Genomic DNA, 16815 nt, shown 5'->3' with positions numbered 1-16815 from the left:
TGGAGGGTTTTTTGCTACGTAGTAAGACCTGGCAAGCTTGCTCTGAGGAAGCCTGCTCTTTGGGATTTAATCATGGAGCTTCCAGGCCATTAAAAGAAAAGATTGCAGGATTGGGTGGAACAGCCAACAGTTGTCCTGAGAGATCAAATAGGTGCAACAAGGGTGAAACTGGAGGAGAAAGGACCAGTAGAGCGGAGAAGCTGTGTTGGCAGGGCCATGCTGGAGCTATTAAAATAACCCAGGCTTGATCCTGCTTTCTCTTTAGTAGCACGCTGTGTAGGACTGGGAGGAAAGCGTAGTAAACCTTTTCGGTCCAAAGTAGCAGGAAGGTGTCTGTGATGGAGCCCAGACTGTGGCCTTACAGGGAGCTGAATTAGTGACATTTTCTGATATACTTGTTCACAAATAGATCTATTTGGGGAGTCCCCCACTGCTGGAAAATGCACCTGGCTACACCCAGGTAAAGAGACTACTCAGGGTGACTGAAAAAATGACCTGCAGTCTGCTAGCTCATTCTGTACCCCTGGAAGATAAGAGGCCTAGCGGTTAATTGAATGGGCTATGCAAAAATTCCCCCAAGTGACCTGCTTCCTGACAAAGGAGGGACTAGCAAACTCCTCCCTGCCTATGGAGATAAAGCACTGCTGTAGTGTTGTCTGTAAGAATGAACAGGTTTCTCCTAGATATGAGATAGGAAAGACCGACAGGCAAGACAAATCACCCTGAGCTCTCTGAGATGGATGTGAAGAGTGAGCTTCTTCAAGGACCAAAGACCCTGAGTTCAGAGGGGCCCCAGGTGAGCTCTACACCCTAGAGCTGATACATCTCAGACCAAAGTCATTGATGGTTGAGCGCTGAGGACAGGAACACATGCACAAATATTGAGAGGATCCAACCACCAATTCAGAACCTACAAAGATACCATGAGCACAGTGTCCAGATGAAGACAGCTTAGTAAGTACACTGACGCCAGCCATGTCTGGAGAGGCCTAAGGTGCAGCCTTGCATGCTGTACAACATATGCTTCTGAGGTCCTAGAGCACGTGGCCTTGTGCAGATTTGGGCTGCTGCTATTGGATGAATCTTGAGGTCTGTCATGAGAGATCAAATAGATTGCAATCAAGACTCTGGGAAGAACACTCTGGCCTGGGTAGAGTCCAGCACAATTTCTCTAAACTCTATCCTCTGTATCAGGCAAAGGATAGACTTGTCTCCACTGATCTGTAGGCCTAATGCTTTGAAGGTTGACTGAATGAGCTGAATGCTGGATATAACCTGATCTTTGGACCTGCCAGTCATCCAAGTATGGGTAGACCTGCATTCCTAATCTCCTGAGGAACGCTACTAACACAGCCATACATTTTGTGAACACTCAAGGAGCTACAAACAGGTCAAACAGAAGCATCAGGAAGAGGTAATGGGAGTGCTTTACTATAAATATGAGGAACTTCATGTTCCCTTGGTATATACAGACACATGAAAGTAGGAGTCTCTTAAATCGAAGGCAACGTACCAGTCTCCAGGAAGGGAATAATGGATACCAGGGGGTGACCATGCAACACTATTTTTTTTAGATAGTTGTTGAGCTGACGCAGGCCTAAAATAGGTCTGAGACATCCCTAGGCTTTCGGGATTAGTAAATAACAGGAGTGGAAACCCTTCTCTCAAATTTTGTGGAACCTCCTCTGTCTCCCACCTAAAAGGATAGATTGAACCTCCCAGACCAGAAGTTATTCATGAGAGGGGTCCCTGAAGAAGGACAGGAAGGAAGGGAGAATGGGAAGGAGGAGCAGAAATAAATTGGAGGGTGTATCCCATTTCTACTGTGCTCAGCACCTAACAGTCAATAGTGATATGAGACCAAGTACTAAGCAAATGGGAAAGGCAGTTTGCAAACAAAGGAAAAACAGGGCCTGGAAGCCTGGAGCTGATGAAATGTCCTCAAGTGTCCCATCAAAATGCCTGCTTAGAGCCCCCTGGATGTCTAGATGGGGCAGGCATTGATGCAGCGGTAGAAGGAAGAGATAGTCTATTCCCATAACCTCTACTCTTCTTTCTCTGCAGGTCCTGTTGGATAACTGAAGCAGAATACTGAAGGGGTTGCTGAGGCCTGAAGTGCTTCTTTGAAGTGGCTGGGAAGTACAACCAAAGGGACTTTAAGCCACATGGGCTAAAGGGCTCAAGGGCAACCCTAGTGTCAGTCTACTCTAAGAGCAAGGATCCCTCAAAGGGCACAACCTACATACTCTGTTGGACCTCTTACGGGAGCCCAGAGGACTGCAACCAGAAGCGCCTATGCATGGCCACTGCTGAAGACATGGACCTGACAGCTGAGTCAGCCCCATCCAGAGCAGCTTGCAGCAAACCCCACACCATCAATTTCCCCCTCACTAACTAGTGAAGAGAACTCCTGCCTAGCACCTTTTAGGAGCCTGTCTTTAAACTTCAGCACGGAGTTCCACATGTTAAAGTCATGCTGGTTTGCAATCCTGAACTGCAACCCCATGGTAGAATAAACTTTCCTACCAAACAGGTCTAACTTATTTTTGAGTCTTTTGATTTTGGGGTTGTGCCTTGATGCTCCTACCTTTCCCTATCATTGGCAGCAGCTACTACAAGGAACACGGGAGGCGAGATAGAGAAACTCATAACCTTGGGCAGGTACAAAATACTTGCACTCATCCCTTTTTGAAGTGTGTGTGTGGGGGGGGGGGGGGAGAGATGCGGGGGAAGACGGGGAAAAGGGAGCAGGGATGCAGGAGTCTGCCACAGCCTCTTAACTGGGTTCATAATGGCCTCACAGAGAGGGGGGGACACTTTGGAAGGATCTGCAGTGGCTAAAATGTCGACCAGGAGGTGTGAGGATGCTTTTACTTCCTCCACCTGTATGCCCAGACCTAAGGCAACTCTAACAATTTTTGGTGTGCCTGACAGTCATCTGAGAGAGGTGACACACCCCCTACTGAGACTGTCTCATCGGGGAGGAGGAAGATGTGGCTGTGGATGCTCACCACTGACTTCATTTCTTGATCTGCAAGGTCCTGTTGAGCCAGCTCTTGATGTCCGGTACCAGGCTCAGTACTGGAGTCTTGAACAGGTGCTGCCCAGTGGATCGATGCAGCATGCCTTTCCAATGCTATATCAGTGCCTGGATCATGATCTGGAAATAGAGGGGAAGCCCCTCTGGATTCCAAAAAGGCCACTGGACAGATGTAGGCCTCCAGTGACCTCCTGGCCAACCACTCAATGGTCCTCCTGTGACAGAATCCATGGAAGGGTGGAAATGTCTGGAGGAGAGGTAGTGAGAGAGGCTCTGAAGACAGGAAATGTAGGACTCAACCTCTGATTCAGATGACTCTCCTTCCACTGCCCATGAAGATGCCATTCCAGATGGTGCCAGTGATTGGTGCAGAGGTAGAGAAGGCCACAGAGAAGCGAGCATTGCGGTTTTTCTTTTGATGGCACCAAAGGCCAAGATGTCAGAAATACATGAGGCTGACACTGTACCAAGAGCTGTAGCAGTCCTGCTGGTTCTCCTGTGTTTGCTGGCACTGACAGGATCAAGTCGTCCCTGACAGCTGCAAACACTTCCAGTGTGGTTGGTACAATGAAAGTGTCAGTGCAGGGCAGTGCCACCGATATGGAAGGAGCTCCTTCTGGCTGCAGACTCGATGAAACCTGCTTAGGCACCAGAGTCAACAGTGCCGCCTTCTGCAGTACCAACTCAGAGGAGGCCTTCTTTGACTCAGACCACACTCTACTCTTATTCCCAGGCCCAGCAGATTTCAGTGCCGGGGATCTCCCCCTTTTAGCAGTCTGCTTCTTATGCCTCTTCTTAGGCACTGGGATAGTGAATAGTGTCGGGACTCAGGCAAAGCAGGAGACGCACCCTTTACTGATGCTGAGGCACTCAGTGCTGTGTTTGACCAGCTTTCCTCAGATGGGAGGTCTCAAGGCTGCCTCCATAGTAGAAACTTAAGCATGGCTTTACTATCTTTGTTTGTGTGCAGCTTAAAGTTCCTGCAAATTTGGCAATGCTCCCCAATAAGATCTTCTCCAAGGTACTTCAAGCAACCTGAGTGCAGGTTACTCACTTATTTCAGGAAACACAGGGCTTGAAGCCTGGTGACCGAGGCATCCCTTGGCGTCAGGAATCAACCGAAACCCTGAGATGGCGTAAAATCCTAACTAACCAACCAACCACTAAATCATAATAAAACTAAACTATTTACAATAAAATATCAGAGAACACAGACCACAGAGAACTTGCAAAAGCGGAATTGCTGTTCCAGTGATTGTCGCAGGTGGTAAGGAAGAACAGACAGCTCAGGGTCGGCTACACCCTTTATACTGGTGCCAGAAGATTGAGCTGTCCACACTGGTACCACTGAGGGAAACATTTCCAGCAACTCCATGCAGAGCACATGCACAGCAAGAGTGGAATGCACATGTGAAATCACTTAAAGAAGAACTTAAAAGAATTTCTGGGAAGTATACTCAGAGTCCTAAATATGTTTAACAAGCATACAGTTAACTGAAATAGAAATATTATAACGATGATGAATAACACGATTTAGTGACGGTGGTCACAGATTCCGTAACTTTACCAGACTTCCATGACTTCTTCGGCTTCAGATGTCAGCGGCTGAAGCTGGGCCTGTGCATCCTCTTCCCCCCCACTCCGAAACACAGCGGTGGCTGGGGTTGGAGCTGGGACTGTGTGCCCCCCATCCCTGCCTGCGGCCAGAGCTATAACCCCCCCATCCTCATGGCGATGGGGACCGGCTGCCATTCCTTCCCACCCAGCCCTGCCCCTTCGTTATTTTTAGTAAAGCCACAGACAGGTCACTGGCTCCCGGGAATTTTTGTTTAGTGCCCACGACCTGTCCATGACTTTTACTAACAATAACCATGACAAAATCTTAACCTTAATGATAATACATGACATATCCTAAAACTGAGATACTTTATAAGATTTGTTTTATTCCTTTTCAGTTACATTTCAGGCAATATACAGACAATTTAGTTGGAGTTGGTTCTGATTTGAGCAGGGGGTTGGACTGGGTGACCTCCTGAGGTCCCTTCCAACCTTAATCTTCTATGATGAATGAAAATGTCAACCTTAACATTACATACTTCTGTACAAGGCAGGTTTGCCTAATTTTAAGTAGTAAAGTAACCAATTATGATTTGAATACTTACTTTTAACAAAGGATGGATTTTTTCTACTGGGAGAGATAATGGATTTCTTCGCTTCCTCTTTTCAATAGCAGACTGGGCATCAGCTATTGCCCATTTATCAATAGGATGGGGAAAACTTTTCTGAACACGATCCTTATGAGACAGAAAACAAGTACTAAGGGCTAAATGCATAATCTGAATGTATTCAGCAAGGAGTACACTTGTTTAGATAGGTTCTTCACTGTTACAGATTAAAAGCAATTCCTTAAAACAAATAATTTATTTTGATGCAACCATGTCTTAATGTACAGATAGAAACTAAAGTTATACCAGAAACTATACACAAATACAAACACTATATTGTACGCTTTACGGTTGCAAAGTCAAGCATTCAACAATTAGGAAACACCATAATTAAATGTTGCCTAGGCAACCTTAATTCAGCCCCCTTGGCATATATATTAGGACAGCTTAATTACATGATCACATACTACTCCCCTCACCCCACCCAGGACTTCTGCCAAATCAATGCACAGGATGGATGGTGCTCAGAGAATAATCAGGGTTGTCTAGTGAATTAGACTGTCCAGAGGACCTCAGCCTCACTTGTAGAAGAAGTTGGAAGTTCTGGTAGTGAATGACACGGGACTGCAGGGAAGAAGAGGATGGTCTCTTAGTTTAGGCAGCTGACTACCACCGTGGAGAACCAGATTCTGTCATTGTTTCTGTGGGATGCTATGCAAATTACTTAACCAAACTTTTTACAAGCTTCCACTGACAGTGTTCCTCATATTGTGCATGTTCAATTTGGGGTCTGATCTGCATAAATGCTGAACACACATAACAGCAACTGAAATCAGTGAGAGATCTGCTCTGAACAAACGGTGCTGTAAATTGCTAGAAATCAGTCTAGAAATCTCAGAAAATCAAGCCACAGGAATCTCAAATTGGGCACCTATAATTAGGGGACACTTCACACTTATATCTCAGCGTCTCATCTCCTCATCTGTACAATTGGGATAACGCCTTTCCTCACAGGTGCGTCGTGAAGTAAAGTTTATTAATATTTGTGAAGCACTGAGATGCTACAGTGACAAGCGCCACAGAAAATCCTATAAGGAAATTAATAACTCTGTCTTGGAAGCAGGGTCTAAATAGTGTGCAGTGACTAAGTTATTGCATAATAAAGGTTAAAATAAAATACTGAGTAGCTGTTCTTTTAATGAACACAGTCCATCCTATGCACTGAATAAGGCAGGGATCCTGTAGAAAAAAAAAAGTCTTTAATTACATGATCACATACTACCATTATACATACATAACTAGGAGTCAAATTAAAGTTGCACGAGCAAACTTAATTCTGGTGTTTCCTAATTGTTAAGTGCTTGAAATCGCAACCTTAATGACCTTTTAATGTAGTCTTTTGTGTGTAATTTCCTAGGTTTTTTAAAAAGCAAACTGAAAACTAGAAATTCCTTTACGTTGAACTATATCAATTCCGACATGGTTAAATAGGATTAGAGCCATTAGATCTACACCACAGACCTCTGCCACTTTACATCTGTTCACTCATCAATCTCTGTGTGGGCCAGCCACTCGCCTGAGAGAGGAGACACATTTTGCCAGTGCATTTCACAGCTATTTGCTAACAACAGAGGAATGTTGAGCAGAGGCGTAGTCAGAACTGATTTTCTGGCAGGGCCTGTGGTTGACATGGGTGGGAACAAGCCTTGTGTCACAAGCAAAACAAAGGCTGATAAAAACGTGGATTAATTGCTTAAAATCTGATTGGGTAGGCCTGCTTTCAAAGTGGGTGGGCCACCCGTAGCTATGCCCTGTTCAGACACAGGAATCCTGAGTTCTACTCCAGGTTCTATGGGGAGCACCCTCTAGTTGTTGCACACGAGGACTATTCAAAGGCTACTATGTCAACTTTATAAATGTCATGTGTATCTTTCTGGGAGAGCTAGTAATAGTTTTCATGGCTCAATGGGTGAGCTCAATAATGATTCCAACAGAAACTCAAGTCAATAGGAGGTAATTATTGAAAATCCCTAATGCGGGTAACAAATCTGTAAGCTTCACCCCCTGGGGAAATAGCATATGTTGGTTTGACCTGGTTCAAGAGGCTTGAGAGACAAAGAATTGGATATAAATAGAAAGACAGCCCTGATCTGGAAGAAGGGACACTTTCTCTCAATCCAAGAATTGACATGAAACTGTAACCAAGAAAGACAGGCCCTGCATAAGTTGTCTGAATTACTTTAATCCTACCAGGGTCTGTTGAAGATAAGCAACTGCCTAGTAAGCCAAGCCCTGAATAAAATTGATGTTTTTAAGATATGTTTTCTCGATAATGCATTTGTTCTTAATAAATAACCACTAGTTAACTCCGGCATTGCCCCTGAGAAAACAGGACTGTGGGTGCTGAACTAAACTCAGACCTGCAGAGACAGTCACAGTAAAAATGCAGGGTTCTGCAGCCTAAGGCCCAGGTCTAAAAGAGAGAGTCACGGGACTCCACCCAGGGAAAGCGGACAGCAAAAGAACTGAGACTCGAGTGGGGTGCTCTCAAGGAGGCCATAACAGGGTCTGAGGTGTAGTTATTTCCAGAAGTAAGACAATATGTATTATATATGTACAGTATATACATATTTTATTCATATAAACTATAGAACATATAGAATTACTCTGCCACACAAAATTGACACTGGATATAAAAATACTGGATGTGTTAGGGAGGACCTGGGACATAAAACTTGCTTTTGGTCTGTCACTGACAGACACATAAGTACCATATTTCTGCCATGCACTTCTCTTCCATAACACCATGTATTCCTCATTAGAGAAATACTGTAGGTGCAAAAGCTTGTCTCTCTCACCAACAAAAGTTGGTCCAATAAAATCTATAACCTCACCCAACATGTTTCTCTAATATCCTGGGACCAACACAGCTACAACAACACTGCAAAGAATCATAGAAGTGTAGGACCTGAAGAGACATGAAGAAGTCTTCTAGTCCAGTCCCCTGCACTCAAGGCAGGACTAAGCATTATCTAGACCAGTGGTTCTCAACCAGGGTTACGAAGAGGTCTTCCAGTGTGTACATCAACTCATCTAGATATTTGTCTAGTTTTACAACAGGCATTAACCAAGTCAGTACAAATTAAAATTTTATACAGACAATGACTTGCTTTATATACTATACGCTGAAATGTAAGTACAATATTTATATTCCAATTGATTTTATAATGATAAAAATGAGAAAGTAACTAATTTTCCAGTAATAGTGTGCTGTGACACTTTTGTATTTTTATGTCTGATTTTGTAAACAAATAGTTTTTAAAGTGAAGTGAAATTTGGGATATGCAAGATAAATCAGACCCCTGAAAGGGGTTCAGATTGGAAAGGTTGAGAGCCACTGATCTAGACCATCCCTGACAATTGGGATTGGTCCTGCTTTGAGCAGGAGGTTGAACTAGATGACCTCCTGAGGTCCCTTCCAACCCTAATCTCCTATGATTCTATGACAGGTGTTTGTCTAACCTGCTCTTAAAAATCTCCAATGACGGACATTCCATAACCTCCCTAGGCAATTTATTCCAGTGCTTAACTACCCTGACAGTTAGGAAATTTTTCCTAATGTCCAACCTAAACTGTAATTGTTGTAATTTAAACCCATTGCTTCTTATCTTATCCTCGGAGTTTAAGAACAATTTTTCACCCTCCTCCTTGTAACAAATCTTGTATGTACTTGAAAACTGTTATCATATCCCCTTCTTATTCTTCTCTTCTCCAGACTTAAACCCAATTTTTCCAATCTTCCCTAATAGCTCATGTTTTCTACACCTTTCATCGTTTTTGTTGCTCCTTTCTGGACTTTCTCCAATTTGTCCGCATCTTTCATGAAATGTGGCATCCAGAACTGGATAATATTCCAGTAGAGGCCTAATCAGCACAGTGTAGAACAGAAGAATTACTTCTTGCATCTTGTTTACAACACTCCTGCTAATGCATCCCAGAATGTTGTTTGTTTTTGCGACCGTATTACAGTGTTAACTCATATTTAGCTTGCGATCCACTATGACCCCCCGATCCCTTTCCACAGAACTCCTTCCTAGGCAGACATTTCCCATTTTGTATGTTTGCAAATGATTATTCTTTCCTAGGCGGAGTAACTTTGCATCGTATTTACTTCAGACCCTTTCTTCAGTTTGCCCAGATCATTTTGAATTTTAATCCTATCCTCCAAGGCACTTGCAACCCCTCCCAGCTTGGTATTGTCCGCAAACTTGAAAGTGTACTCTATGCCCTTATCTAAATCATTGATGAAGATATTGAACAGATCTGTACCCAGAACTGATCCCTGAGGGACCCCACTCAATATGCCCTTCCAGCTTAAATGTGAACCACTAATAACTACTCTCTGGGAACAGTTTTCCAACCAGTTATGCATTCACCTTATAGTAGATTGTATTTTGCTAGTTTATGAGACGGTCATGCAAGACAATATCAAAAGCCTTACTACATCATTTTTCCTATTTTAGCCTCAATTTTCTACCTCATTTTCACTGGCATTTATGAAGTTAGATGTCCAATTGCTACTAAACTTTTTGATGAAAACTGAAACAAAAATGTCATTTAGAGTTTTGCCATTTCCACATTTTCTGTTATTGTTCCCTTCCCCACCCCCACTGAGTAATGGGCCTACCCCGTGGTTGGTCTTCCTCTTACATCTAATGTATTTTTAGAATGTTTTCTTGTTACCTTTTATGTCTCTAGCTAGTTTAATCTAATTTTGTGCCTTGGCCCTTCTAATTTTGTCCACACATATCTGTGTTATTTATTTATGTTCATCCTTTGTAATTTGACCATGCACGTATTCCTCATGACATTTTAAAGTACTAATCTATTAGACTTTTCATCCACAGCAATCCAAATTAAAGCTGCAAAATATACATCAGACAAACATGCTCTGTACCTCTACATCCAAAGAGCTTCTTGGCTGGGCTTGGCACAGCATATTCAATAACTGCAGAATTAACTCCTCAACATATTGTAAAGCATCTTCAGCTGAAGAAAGTTTAGGATGGACTTGCACCTGAACCTGCATTGAACAGAAAATTGATTTAAATTTTGCAGACTTTTCCCCATGAGCACATGCTTTATTTCTACAGAAGATAAGTTAAAAAAATTTCAGGAGCATGATACCACAGACCAAAAAACTAATAGAGAGCTAGAATTTAAATGGTATAAATCAGCATAGATCACAGGTTGAAATCAGTGGAATTACATCAGTTTGTGCTAATTGAAAATCTAACCCACAGTACCTATGTGTACATATTTTGCGATATGAAACATTTGATGTTGACTTAGTTCTACTGTAATGTCTACAAGATACTGTCTAATAATGAGTGAGCAGTGAAGCAGTTATGTATATATTTTTTTAAAATTAACAAACATTGCATATTTTTCTCTCTCTCTCCCATCATCTGTTGTTTGCAGACTAAACCCTTTAGGCAGGAATTGTGTGTGTATATGTCTACTATGTTTAGTCAATGTGAGCTACCATCATGCAAATATTAAAATATTTTTAAGGCACTGTTTCTATAGTTTCCTCTCAGGGAATTTAGTAATCTTGAAGCTTAACATTTAATCAATTGGCCTAAAGAGTTTGGCTTTCACCAAAAGTAAGTTTCCGTTAGTGTTGTCTGAAGGAAGTTAAAGTACTTTAAGTGCCAGTTACACTGTTTTCAATACCTGATTATTCTGAACCAGACAATCTCCAAAATAAAAATATTTACAATATATTATTTTATCAGATCTGCGCTCATTAGTGCTCCAAATTTTGCAAGTGTTAGTGTTACATGACAAAAGTTAAATTTAGAATTGCAGGTATACCTGGGAATAAATTCCCAGTGGCGTACATCTAGTGAAGACACACATTTTCCATACCTGTTACATTACAGATTTCGTTTCAGTAATAAAACATAACTGTGGTGTAATATTTTCTTCTTACTCTCGTACAACCTAACAAATGGCTTGGTTTTAACAGTTTAGGTACACACAAAGTTTAATGTCTCAGAAGAATATATTTAAAAAACAGCCTAAGAACAATGTTATTTAGATTATTCACCATTACTGTTTTTGTGCCAAAGGAAGCGGATGGATAACAACCTTCATAGTCATTCCAAGTCGCAGAACCAGCAAATTTATTATTCCTCCAACACCCAAACTCCAAAACCCTCTACCACTCACCACAAACCACAAACCTACCCACCCTAAATCATAAACTATCAATCCATCCTGTCAACATTCAGCAAATTATTAATTATGGAGGCAACATTAGCAGGACCATCATTAAGGCTGCATTCAGATTTGCACTTATAGCAGGAAATAAATCTTATGTAAAAAAGTATCAAATGTACATCATTCTGCCTCAGAAAGCAGAAACCCAGGATTTAGTTTGACAAATTACATCCACGGTCAGTGGGTCTTAAAAGCATTTCCAGGATTAAATTGATTTTTACCTTAAAATCCCTGGCAAATCTTGAGGAACAAATCGCTGTGCAAATTGCATGTATATAGAGCATGTATTTTTGGTATGAAGCAAATTTGATTTTTGCCCAGAATCTCATTCTGAACAGCTTGTAGGATATGGTTTCGGTGAAGCTTGTGAAACAGCAAGAAAACTACTAGTCTAAGAGGCAAAATTCCAGGACAGCTCAATTACTGCACTCTGTGATTATCACAGTCAATACGTTGTTAGTATTTGCATCATATAGCACCTAAAACCTTCCAACTGAGATTAGAGCACCACCATATTAAGTGCTGTACAAACTGAGTAGTGCAGTTTCTGTGCTAAAGAGCTCACAATCTAATTTAGGACGCAACAGTGGATATAACAAAAAATAAGTGTAGTGAAGGAAGACAAGGAAAGCAGCAATATGACCATGAATAATGTAGGTTGGCACATGATTTCAAATCATTAAAGAGATAAAAACAAATTAATAAAAAAAGTCAACTAATCCCCGGCCTTTTCCATATAACATGACTCCCTCTTACAATAAAGGGGGTACTCATGATTTCCCCAGGGACCGCATTTGCAGACCCACGTGAAGAACCCATGCAATCACAGAATTGCAAGGGTCATCTAATCTAACCCTTGCCAAGATGCAGGATTTGTTGAGTCTAAACCATCCAAGACAGATGGCTATCCATCCTTCTTCTGAAAACCTCCAGTGAAGAAGCTTCCACAACCTCCCTAGGCAGTCTGTTCCATTTGTCCTAAATATTCTTACAGTTAGGAAGCTTTTCCTGAGATGTAATCTAAATCGGACAGGATGTAGTTTGAACTCATTGCCTCTTGTTCTGCCCTCTCTGGCAAAAAAGAGATCAACTTTTCTCCATCTTTTTTTATGACAACCCTTCAAGTATCTGAAGCCTGCTATCATATACCCCTTTAATCTCTTTTCCAAACTAAACATATTCAGTTCTTTCAACCTTTGTTCATATGGCTTGCATTCTATCCCTTTGCTCATCTTTGTTGCTTGCCTCTGGATCCTTTCCAATTTCTCTACATCCTTTCTATACATTGGTGACAATACTCCAGCTGAGGCCTAACCAATGCCAAGTAGAGCAGTACTATCACCTCCCATAACTTGCATGCTATGCGCCTCAGTTAATGCAACCTAAAATTGCATTTGGTTTTTTTTGCATGACTCATGTTGAGGTTGTGATCCACACAGCTCCTAGATCCTTCTCAGTGGTGCTGCTGCCGCTAAGCCAGTTTTCCCCCATTCTGTATTTGTGCATTTGGTCTTTCTTCCCTAAGTGTAGCACCTTACATTTGTCTTTGTTGAATTTCATTTGGTTGTCAACAGTCTTCCAATTTATCAAGATCTCTGAATTTTAGCTCTATCCATCCTCCACAGTACTGGCAACACACTATAGCTTTGTGTCCTCTGCAAACTTGATCAGTATGCTTTCTATACCTACATCCAGGTCATTAATAAAGATATTAAACACCACCAGACCCAGAACAAATCCTTGTGGAACCCCACTTGAGACCTCCCTCCAAACTGATATCATTATATTAATAGCTACTCTTTGTTTGCAGTTGTTTAACCAATTATGCGTCCACTTAATAGTGGTTCTGTCAAGCCACTGCATTTCTCCAGCTTACTTTTCAGAATGTCACATGGGACTATGTCAAAAGCCTTGCTGAAGTCCAGGTATATTATGTTCACCACATTCGCTCAGTCAAACAAGGAAATTAACATGATTTGTTCTTGATAAATCCATGCTGGCTGCTAATGATTACTCCTTCAGCTTCCAGGTATTTGCAAACTGAATGTTTTATACGTTACTCTAGTAGCTTCCCAGATATCCAAGTTAGGCTCACTGGTCTATAGGTCCCCAGCTCCTCCTTTTCCCCCTTTTTAAAGATGGGCACTATGTTAGCCGTTCTCCAGTCCTCCAGGACCTCTCCTGCCATCCATGAGTTTATAAATATTATTGCCAATGGCTCTGAGATTTCTTCAGCTAATTCCTTCAGTTCTCTCAGGTGAATAGCATCCAGCCCAGCTGATCTGAATTCATTCAAAATAGTCAAGATCTGACATGTTCTTTACTTACCCCGATCTGCAGTCATTCCCCTTTATTGTCTATGGCAACTTCACTAGTCATCCTGTCACATTACGTTTTGTGAGAAGACTGAAGCAAAGTAGGCACTGAGAAGTTTTGCCTTCCTAGCATCTTCTGTTATCAGTTCACCTACTCCACTGAGCAGCAGACCTACCCCATCCTTGATATTTCTTTTTTTTTAGTCTGACATATTTGAAGAAGGCTTTCCTGTTGTCTCTAACATTTCTTGCCAGATGCAACTCATTCTTTGTCTTGGCTTCCCTGATTTTGTCTCTATATGCTCACACTATACCCATATGTACTTCCTTGGTGACATGCCTCTCCTTCCATTCCATGTATGTATCCCTTTTGGGTTTTAGAGAGCTAAAAAGCAACTTATGCAGTGTGGAAGAACCCAAACTCAGGGGTCCTTACTTACAAGTCTGTTGCCTAGCGGATAGTCCAGAATAAGCCAAACAACAGATCAGCAAAGTCAGATTTTATTCTTTACGTAAAGAAGATGGTCCCTTCCAATGTAAGGAACGACAACTTAGAATTTTATGTTAACAGCTTATATAGCCCCACAAAAATCTTTATACGTCACAGCTTCCATGATCACACAAACTAAAAAAACTACCCATCCAGGAATTTTCCCAGAATAGCATTTTCAACTTTCCTTATCTAAATTACCAGGTCTTTCTCTGCATTCCATCCCTGCCGGCGTCTAGGTTCCATAACTATCTTATTAACCCTTAACATTCTAAGATTTAAACTTCTGCTAGAAAGGCACTTTCAATCTCAGGCTTTTGCAGCCATTTCTAAAAATCAGTTCTCAGCAGAAACAGAGACCCCATCTTCTTTTCCCTTCACAGCAGTCACATTGGCTTCCTGTGGCTCTTCTTATCTTCCCGCTGCATCGGAATGGCTTGATGTTGAGCCTCTAGTATTACATTTTTAAGACCTGCCAGCCCCCTTCAACTTGTTTTCTTCCTAATTAGTCTTTCCATGGGATCTTGCCTACTATTTCTCTGAGTTGGTTGAAATCCACTTTTCTGAAGTCATGTCCTTGTTTTGCTGTTCTCATGGCCTCCTTTCCATAGGATCTTGAATTTTATCAGATCATGATCACTCGCCCCAGCTTCCCAACCACCTTCACGTCTGCAACTAATTAATCCTTACTGATCAAAACCAGATCCAAAATGGACGACCCGCTAGTTGTTTCCTCCGCTTTCTGATTCAGAAAGCTGTCCCCTACACATGCTAATACATGAACTCAGAAGATAAAGTTAATGTTCAGTTTACTGAGTTTATATATAGACAAACATCACACTCCTGTACCAAAGATCACTATTTATCTGAACACTTGACCCCACCCAGAAATGACGGGGAGAACTTGTTTGTTCTGAAATGCTTATCTTGATGAGATAAGAGAAACTATTAAAACAACTGCTTCAATCTTTTACAAAGTCTTCAGAGAGTTCTGAAGTCACTGAAGTTTCACAGGCATTTTAAGAGTTTTAAACTAACAAAATCTCTTTCCCTCTCAATTGCTCAGCTTTTGCTCCCAAGTCTTGTGAGGTTATCACTTCACTAGTTCTTTAATCATAGTTAGGGCCCTACCAAATTCACAGTCCATTTTGGTCAATTTCACAGGCAGGGAGGTTTAAAATAAGTCAATTTCATGGTTTCAGATGTTTAAAATCTGAAATTGCATGGTGTTGTAACTGTTGGGGTCCCAACCAAAGAGGCAATCAGGGTGGGGAGGTTGCAAAGGTCACGTAGAGGGGTCATGAGATTGTCACCCTTCTGCCCTGCTACTAACAGAGGTGCTGCCTTCAGCTCTAAAGCCAGCACCACCGCCAGGAGCAGCACATAAGTGAAGGTCGCAGGGTCTGGGGGAGTGGGTTACCATATGTCCAGTTTTTCCCTGTGTGTGTCAAGGGGGCTGACAGCTCAAGCTGCAGTCTCTCTGCACTGGTTGGGGGAGGGGGCTGACAGCTTGAGCCACAGAGCTTCCTGCAGCCAGGGGAGGTTCCAGGAGGTGAGTTGGACCCTTCCCCCAGAGCAGCCTCTGCAGGGGGAGAGGAAGTCCCATCCCCCCCATTCCCCGATGGGACTAGCAGCTGGAGTCCTGCGCAGGGAGGAGCCCCCAGCTGGCCACCAGATTTCACGGCAGAGATCAGATTTCATGATATGTGACACGTTTTTCATGGCCATGAATTTGGTAAGGCCTTATTCATAGTCTTCCAAGGCAGACAAGACCTGCGAGATACACAGTGGGGTGGGCTGAGCTCTTACCGAAAAGTATTTCATACTTTGTTTTAGAACAAGTCTACCCACTAGACTGTTATACGCAGTAGAAAAGCAAACAGGTATTTTGTGGTGTCTGGCTACAAATCTGGGAGTATACTTGGTGCCATACATTTGAGGTGGACAAATTTATGGTTATGGCCATCAGGTTAGCGATATACATAGCAGAGCAATGAAGAAGTACAAAGGCATGTGATTGCTGTTAGAAGGTGTCAGTGAGCTTCAAATTATGGAATTATATCATAAGTGACCCTATTTCTATACAGATAAGACAAAGTTGAGTGGACACATTTTTGACCAGGCAGATAACTTGTCAAAATGAATATTCTTTCATCTCTTTTTCTAACTTTAAATCATAAGTTACAACATACACATAATACATTCATAAACTTAACACCTAGAGCAAACTTGGCAATAGTGTTCAGACAAAAGAACAAGGATTGTTTGGCTTTACCATACCTAAAAGCTTATTCCTAGACATGCCAACTTTAAATATTTATAGGCTAGTTGCAAAATAGTCCAAATAATGACTGGACTGATATGCAGCAGGGAGTTTATTCAACACTGAAAAATAAATATCTGACTGTAGAGAAGTAAGAATGGTAGAACTATGGGGTCTGACTATTACCTATGGATTAGTACTACTATAAAAAGTTGGATTAACCAAAAAACCTTAGCTCTCTGCCTCCATGACTTATT

At 41.9% G+C, this 16815-nt stretch overlaps 1 protein-coding gene across 4 annotated transcripts in view; it reads right to left on the bottom strand.

Moving 5' to 3' along the window:
• SOS1 (SOS Ras/Rac guanine nucleotide exchange factor 1) overlaps positions 1-16815 on the bottom strand; it is a 92902-nt gene that overhangs the window by 63962 nt on the left and 12125 nt on the right. For all 4 annotated transcript variants that reach the window (XM_067532939.1, XM_067532942.1, XM_067532940.1 and 1 more), the window contains exons 2-3: positions 10163-10288; positions 5203-5334 (exon numbers count right to left, since the gene is read on the bottom strand). In XM_067532939.1, the coding sequence (XP_067389040.1) occupies positions 5203-5334; positions 10163-10288 (258 nt within the window). The remainder of the gene's footprint in view (positions 1-5202; positions 5335-10162; positions 10289-16815) is intronic.

Source organism: Emydura macquarii, unplaced genomic scaffold, assembly GCF_026122565.2.
Source record: "Emydura macquarii macquarii isolate MOO-44397 ecotype Brisbane River unplaced genomic scaffold, CSIRO-AGI_Emac_v2 contig_3305, whole genome shotgun sequence".
Lineage (NCBI taxonomy): Eukaryota > Metazoa > Chordata > Testudines > Chelidae > Emydura > Emydura macquarii.
This window is presented reverse-complemented; position numbering and strand designations above follow the sequence as displayed.